The 8,315-nt window shown below is 45.8% G+C and overlaps 1 protein-coding gene across 1 annotated transcript; it reads right to left on the minus strand.

Annotated features, from left to right (window-relative positions):
- Positions 1-218: 218 nt before the first annotated feature.
- On the minus strand, positions 219-8,068 carry LOC128585457 (pepsin B-like). The gene is made up of 8 exons (XM_053590563.1): positions 7,883-8,068; positions 6,624-6,741; positions 5,975-6,093; positions 5,050-5,249; positions 3,859-3,981; positions 1,612-1,759; positions 601-699; positions 219-371 (listed from the first exon to the last, which is right to left on the minus strand). Exons 1-8 carry the CDS (start codon positions 8,066-8,068, stop codon positions 219-221), a joined length of 1,146 nt encoding a protein of 381 aa, XP_053446538.1.
- Positions 8,069-8,315: the final 247 nt, after the last annotated feature.

The raw sequence follows: 8,315 nt of genomic DNA on the forward strand, positions 1-8,315 counted from the left end.
GAGTAAACTACTATTTTAAAAGCAGAACACACCAAAGAAGACATTTTGGAATGAACATCAAAGACATTTGAAGTTTTCTGATTTATTAGTTGCAGAAAATAAGGCTCCAGTGAGCAGAATAAGCCAGGATCATGAAAAATGCTGCCATCAGCCCACAGAAGCACCAGGGCAATCCCAGAGGTCTGCAGAGAAGGCTGTCAGGCTTGTCTCTGGTTCCTCTAAGCAGAGAGGGCAAAGCCCACCATGTTGTTGGCCATGTCAAAGACAGAGTAATATTCCCTGAGGAAGACGTCTCCCAGAATCCACAGGGGCTCCCCGCTTTGGGAGGGCAGGTATGTGACCTCAATCCCGAGCGTACAGTAGCCGTTGTTCTGAGGAGACAAAGGACACACAGATGTAACCAGCTGCACAGCAGAGCCCCTCCCCCTCAGAAGCTACCCCACCCACAGGCCACGACCCCTGGAAGGGGCTCTGAATTCTTGTCCAGCCTCAGCCTGGCCCTCAGTGATTCCTCATAGCCACCCAGATGTGAGCTGGGACACAGAACAGCTGCTTGGGCCCACCCATCACAGAGTCAGGAAGCCTAGAGTGAATACGTACATTGAGGACGTAGGAGGAGGGAGGCAGAGGGAGCTGGGCGCCGCCGATGGTGAAGGCGATGGTGGGCATGCTCTGCACGTTGCTGCAGCTCACCACAAACTGAGGGGAGGAGGAGGCGATGCTGAGGCTCTCCAGGGGACTGGGAGCCCAGACAAAGGGCCCAAGCCCCCTTTTTTCCTGGGAGTCCCCTGTGAGACTTTCCCTTTAATCTTCCAGCAGAGGCTGTTTCAGAGCAAGAGAGGCATGGCCTGATTCCCAGGCTCAACACTAACCAGTTCCTTTGGTTTTCTGGAGTCCTCTCCTTAAAGACATCTCAGCTAGTGGACTTTGGTTGTATCAATATGGCCACATGGAATGAGACTCATTCTAGAACATAGTCTGTAACCTCAGAAACTACAAATTACAGAGAAAAGGCCTGGGCCCACACCTGTAGTAGCATACTCCCGTACTCTCACATACACTCATAGCATGTTCATGTGCACATGTTCATGTACCCACCACAGCATGTGCATGTGCACACACACGCACACACATGCACACATACATGTATGAACTGAGGATCCAAGATTTTGTCTGGGCACAGACTCTTACATGCAGGCAGAAGCAAATTACAAAGGAGGCAAGAGTGGGGACCGAAGACTACTCAGAGTAAAACCCCAAGACATATTCCGAGAGAAGAAAAAGCCAAAGGGAATGGAGAAACATCTTGGTCCCTGACTCTGCTCTTTCAGAGCATTTGCAAGGTGGAAACATGGTCCTAGGACCTGCAATGGATTAGCTGCACCTCCTGACACAGCTTAGCCCATACTCACAGTCTGGATGGAGTTGGTGTTACTCCCTCGCCTTACCCCCTGCCTTGCATGGAAGGCTCACGGCAGAAATGCCATGCTGTGTCCCCCAATATTTCCTGCCAGGGTCTCAGGTCCCCACCCAGCCCTTTCTCCTCTTTTGTGAACTCTTGCACTCAGGCACCTACATTTGCAGAAAAGCCCCCAGCTCCTGGTTACTCACATCGCCATTCTCAGCCTGCTGGGCTCCTGTTGCCTCCACGAAGGAGCTAATGTACTGCTGGGGAACAGTCAACAGGGAGGTGCCAGTATCCACGATGGCCTGACAGCCCTCGGAACACAAGCCAGTGGCCTCGTTGCCAATGGAAAACCTGAGGGGGACGCCAGGACAAAGAGAATCTAGTGCCTCTGCTTAAAACATTAGCCACGTCCATCCCTCATCCCCCCCCACCTCAGCAGCTCCAAAAGCCTGCCTTTTCCAGGGATCCAGACCACCCCTATTTCACATCTGCCCATGTACTAATACTTCTGTGCATTTGTGGTTATTGGAGTAACATCTCCAGTCTTGGGCCAGTGTCCTCTCCAGTTACTAAAAGTTTTAGAAGCCAGAAACTGTATCTTATCTTCTTTAATCTATTTAAATGGTGTCCAGCATATAGTATGAAACACAGTCAGGGCTCATAATCAATAAAAAAATGCATTTTGAACACCTACTGTGTGTAAGATCCTCTTTCAGGGATTGTGGTGATGTAAGGAGCAGATAATTTGTACTCACTGTTTTTTAGGAGCTTATTCTAATAGAGATGAACCCATATAATCCATTAAGGCTTGACTCACATAAGGCAGCAGCCACTAAACTCTGCTGTGCCATATATAATACCCTCCATGATTTGGTCTCTGATTCTTCGTCCTGTCTTTTCTGCTGCTCTACCTTTCCTCTTCATTCCACATATACTTACTGGGTGCTATCCATGAGCCTGGCATCACGCAAGGCACTTGGAGATACAATAACGAACAAGATAGACACCACAGCCTTGCAGAGGGGCCAGACACCTAACAAAAATACACTAATGTTGAATTGCAGCCCTGTTAAGTGCCACTAAGGAAATGCAGTGTCAGAGAAAGGAGACTTGATCTTGTCTGGAGGGGTCACACAAGGATTCTTCTGAAGAAGTGACACTTAAAGGATGGGTATAATTAGGCCAAGTGAAAAAGACACTTCCACCCCCCACACATTGAACTAGTGTCCAGACCTGCCAAACTCTTATCTCCCTCTCTGCTCCTGCATGTCGGGCTGTTTCCCCAATGCCTCACCCAATGACTAGGGTGTGTTAACTATGAATATTATGGGATCAAAGAAGAATCACTATGCACTGGGCCCCAGAGAAGAAGTTTGCAGGAGTAAAGAATTATTCTTGGCTTTGAAGGATGCCTAAAATTCAAAGAAGCACTCCAGGATGTGTAATTAAAATAAGAGAAGCAAGAAAGTCATGGACAGGTGTGAAGACTCAGAGAAGTCTGTACTTCATACTGGAAGCACTAGGAAGACTGAATTGACAGGTGGAGCCTAAATTTCATATCGTCTTAAGTACAGGCCAGAGGAGTTCTGTATTTATTGCATGTGATAGTAAATTCTTGAGGGCTTTTGAGTATAGAAGTAACTGATTTATGATCATGAGTTTTGGGATTAAATAAACTTGTGCTCAAATTATGGCCTAATAAAATGCGTAATTTGGATAGGTTAACCTATGAGCCTTGATTTCTTTATCTATGGAATGAAATATATTGCTGATCTCCTTATAGAGCTATTATGTAGATTGTATGAAATAACATATTTAAAGTATTTACCATGGCATCTGGCACATACCCCGAATCAACAACAGCTATTAACTTCACTAATGAGGGAAATGGCAAAGAATATGCAGATTGAGACAATGATACTTCCAAAAATAATGACGTGGACTATTCACAGTGCCTGCCAGCATGCAGGGTCAGTAACCACTTCAAAAAGTTCGGATAAGATCTGGGAAGCCAAGGCAGCCTCCCTTCTCAGCTCAGGAATTCAAGGATAGCCTGAGCAAGTGAGACCCTGTCTCTACTAGAAATAGAAAAACTACCCAGGCATTATGGCAGACACCTGTAGCCCCAGCCAGGAGGCTGAGGCAAGAGGATTGCTTGAGCCCAAGAGTTTGAGGTCCCTGTGAGCTATGACTCCACGGCACTCTACCCAGGGCACAGAGTAAGTCTCTGTCTAAAAAAAAAAAAAAAGCAGTTCAGACAAGAGCTACATGGCAGAGTCTACTGAGCTCTAGACCATCAGGCCTAGGGGTTTGGTGATTCTTTAAGAAACTAAGTGACAAGGAAGAAGGGTATCAGCCGTGGCAGAAACAGGAAATAGTGTCACACTGGAGAAACATCCTGTTAGTGTCCAGTACGTGCCCAATCCATAGGAACTGCCCTCTCTACTTACTCCTGGATGGCAATCTGCCAGTACATTTCCTGGGTGACAGGGGTCCAGACGATCTCACCGGAATAAAGTTGGGGGTCCACACCTCCCAGGATGAGCTCTCCACCATACTGAGTGGTTGGTTGGCTGGGGAGAAATGCAGACAAGTGTGAGTTCCCACAGTGAAAATTAGTCAAATAGTTTTCTCTCTCTTTCCTTTCCTCAGTCTGCATACTCGGGTGCTGCAGAACAGGGGGAGGGCTGCTCTCAGATCCCCCCTGCCAAGGCAAAGGAAGAAAGAGACTTCTCAGAGCAACACACATATATTAGCCCATAATTGGAGAAGATGGGATTGGAAACCAGGCACGTGAAAACAAACTATAAAGGCATTCCAGAGAAACCCGCCCTGGGGAGGAAGTGAGAATGGGGGGCCCCTGGCACAGAGTCTGACAGAGCCCTCAAGAGCACTGTGATGGGCACACTCCTATCGTAGTCAAGTCTGAGCTGCACACACTCACTGTTTACTATTCCGGGCTTGCCTGTAATAGAAGAAAGACATTTTGCCATCGGGTGCCTTGACGATCATGTTCTTAGGAAAAAGGGACTAGGAAATAAGGTTTGACACAGAAGTTCAAGGCCAGATGAAATAAGAAAAGCACTGGATTTGGGATCAAGATATTTGAGTTTGAGTCGTGGTTTCATAACTACCAGTGGGCAACCTTGATCAATACTGACAACCTGTTTGAACCTCCATTTCCTCCCTGACAAAATGGAGTTAATGACAGGATTTTTGAGATGTCATTTGAAGTAACTGCTATGAGAACACTTCATTAAGCCAGAATGTTATAATTATTACTTCATTATTGTTTTCTTTGCTAGTAAAAATTTATGTGGCTTGTTCCATAACTCTAGGGTTGTGCAAACATGGAAATCTCTAGACTTCCTAAATAAATGTCAAGGGACTGCTCTTCATGTTTAAGAAAAGAGTTATTATATGGCTTATGGCTAATATAATTTAAAATGCTTGAAATGTACTTAAAATAGAATTCCTCCCAAAATATAGTTACACTTTTTCAGAAAGACGTCCATGTTTTATAGCAGGCTCCATTCATTATGTTGGGAAGCTTTATAACCTGGGCCCCATCTGATCTTGGGTTGTCTAGAGCCCCCATGGAGCCTCATTTCCTGAGCCCTTCCCAAGACAAGGGTCCTTACCGAGAGAAATAGAAGCTGAAGATGGGCTGAGTGAGCTGGTCCTGCTGAAGCATATCCTGCGTGACTGTCGGGGCATTCCCCACCGAGATGGCTGGGTAGGCCATTCCCAGGATCCCATCAAAAGCCGAATAGTAGAAGGGGACAGTGGGCTCATTCTCACTCAGGCCAAACTCCTGATTATTGACGACAATGTTCTGAATCTGGGGAGAACAGATGGTAGAGGCTGACAATTCAGGTGGACAGATCGTGGCTTCCCAGACTTAGGTGCCTAGGGTCTGGAATCCAGAACCTGCCCTGGGTAGAGGAAGTTGACTGCTTTTATGCAGTGCTCAACCTTAGGTGAGGGAAGGTGTCACAGTGTCACCCAACCATGTGAGTTTGGGGAAATAAATGTGGGTGGTGGGGAGGTGGAAGCAGTCGTTTTCTAGATTTATGGTTTCCACTTCCAAGGACAGTAAAAGAAGCAACTGGTTTTATATTCAACAATCCATGTGCAGGAATGATCAGAGGAACTGTGGGTGTTTGATCTAAAAAATAACAAAGTACTGAAAGGACTTGTCTTCAAATCTGCAAAGTGCAACTGTGTGGAAGAGGAAGCAGATTTATTCTGTGTGTTTCCCAAGGACAGAGTTAAGAACACAGAACAAACTTACAAGAAGACACAATAACTTTAACCCTATGTAAAGAGCTCTCTACAGTCAGGACTGCCATGGAAGTGATTCCTGTCTTGGGAGGAAGCTTTAATCAGATAGCTTTTTTGTGCATGTCATGTCCTGTAAGGCATAAAAGTAGATAGCTTTTGACATCCCTTCTGATGCTTATCTTTGAGATGGTTGTACCTACTTAGTAAGCCTGAATTTCACTAATAGCTTAAGGATCTAGAAAATAGGAGCCAAACCACAAAGGCTGAGTGAATACTACTCACGGTCACAGTGTCATATCCCATGACCACGGTCAGGCTGCCACTCCCATAGGACAGTGTATAGGTTTGTCCATTGTTACTGAAGGTAGAGGACAGGCTGGGGTTGAACCTGTTGTGATTGGCTGTAGAAAGACAGAAAGGAATGTTCGTGTCACTCACTACTTTCCAAAGCATGTGAAGGTCACTAATCCTCATTAGCTTAGGATCATCAGACAAAGGCTGGGTTAGGGCACCATCCTCAGATCCTTGGCATTGCAGACAAACTGTGTTATCCCCAGGAAAGTCTGTCCCCTGAGATGGCAGTCACTGCCCAAGTTCCTTCCAACCCACCATTCCCTAAAGGATAGATTGCCTCAGAGGTGCCAGGAATTATAGGCCACAGGAGAGAGCTGAGGGGAAGGAACAATGTAGAAAGGAATGAAGGCCTGAGTCTGTTTCCCCTGTCTCTCTCCAGAACAGTTAGCACTTCTGAAAAGGGTCCTGAGAGATAGACTGGAAGCAAAACTTCTAGATGTTCCCAATATAAGGAGGGTGAGGCACAGATCTGCATAAAGAACTCTGGATTTGGAATTATAATCCTGCCCTCAAATCCTGACTCTGCCCCTCCATCTGCTCCCATCCATGGTGAGGAGGGGGCTGGTGATGTACTCACAGCAGGCCTGGCTCTGGCAGTAGGTGGAAGGCACCCACAGGTTGGAGGAGCCCGTGTCAAAGAGGACTAGGAAATTCTGAGGTGGTGTCCCAATGCTGATCTCCCCAAAGTAGAAAGACTGCAAAGAAAGATTTGTCACCCTCAGTAAACAACAGAGCCTTGTGCTAGGAATGGGCAAGAAATTGACCCACAGGAAGCTACATTTTGCCCAAATCATTTCCTTGGGGGAGTAAGAGGATTCTCCAACAAATTCTCCTTCCCATCTGGAGCTAGCTTCCCTCAAGACTGCTTTTTTGTCTCCATTTGAAAGACTTGGTTTGTGAAGACAATATCCTTTTCCAAATGTTTTTTCTACTTTAACAATAAATTTGATACCTTCATGGATTTACCATGCTATGTCAGAATGCCCAGAGTTGGAGAAATACTCCTTTTTCACTGTCCAGCCACCCTCCCACATCACACACAGACACACACACACACATACACACACCACTCCCCTTCTCTTCCAGGTGTTAGATACTTGTACCACCATTTTCCACCTTCCTGGTAACACAGTAGCAGGGGGAATGAGGAAGTTTGGAGTAAGAGGTAGCACAGAGAACCAGAAAAAAATGTCCCTGGGGGTAGTATTTTAAATTCTAAGTCAATTTGGGCCAATCATGTCACTTACCCACCTCTAGTTCTTTTGTCTATAAAATATGGGAGAAATAGGAGATCCCTAAGGTGGTTTCCAGTTCCGATGCTCAACATAACATCTCACTAAGCACAGTCCATAGGACACCAGGATGTTGAGACACCCTGATGAGACATCATAGGCTTGAGAACTTCCAGACTTTTGCTCTGGGGACCAATATGTCTTTCCAAAGAGAGAGAGAGAGAGAGATGTAGTGTCTGGCGCCACTGGAGCTTTTGCCTAATGGCCTCACATGCATTTTCCTTCTTTCTCCTGCAGCCATTGCCTACAGCAGAGACCTGCTTTGAATCTCTCAGTTAACTTGAACATTCCCACTATGAATCTCTTAACCACATATTTTGGGTTTTAGAGACATGAGCCAGTAAGGAGAGGAAAAGAGGAAGAAAAAGGAATTATTATACTATTAGATAATACCAACTCATAATGTTTTTTGAGTTCTTTTCATAGGAAGATGAGACTTAGGTTTAGTATCTAGTTCAACATTACAGCTAATGAGAGGTACAAGTGAGTATCTAAGAATGGGGGTTGTATTGATGCAAGGGTTATGCGTACCCCCTTTACTCACCTCCATGTAGTTGGTGATGGGCTCATAAGCAACAGCATCATTACCAAAATGATACTTGGCAGCTGGGTCACCCTTTGGGTAGTTCTTTAAGAACTCCTCCAATACACCCTGCTCTTCCATAGCCTGGCGGACAGACTTGCCTTTCCTCAGAATGACTCTGCAGAGAATAGGGTAAATGAAAGGCATGGGCTTCACCTGGGCACCATTAAAGCAATCCCTTCGATGAGCTGACCTGCAGTGCTCTACTCAAGAAGAGCCACTTAGAGGGAATTCTCCCCATTTCAGCAAATCCTAACCACTGAATTCACTCCAGCATTCCCACCATGGAAATAGCTTATATGTTGTTTTCAAAGGATAAAGGTCTATTTCTTCCCAGTCCTTCCTATAATCCTGGGGCAGAGATTGTGCATCCTTCCTTCTTAGCTAAAAAAAA

The sequence above is a fragment of the Nycticebus coucang genome, chromosome 5, assembly GCF_027406575.1.
Source record: "Nycticebus coucang isolate mNycCou1 chromosome 5, mNycCou1.pri, whole genome shotgun sequence".
NCBI classification, from domain to species: Eukaryota; Metazoa; Chordata; class Mammalia; order Primates; family Lorisidae; genus Nycticebus; species Nycticebus coucang.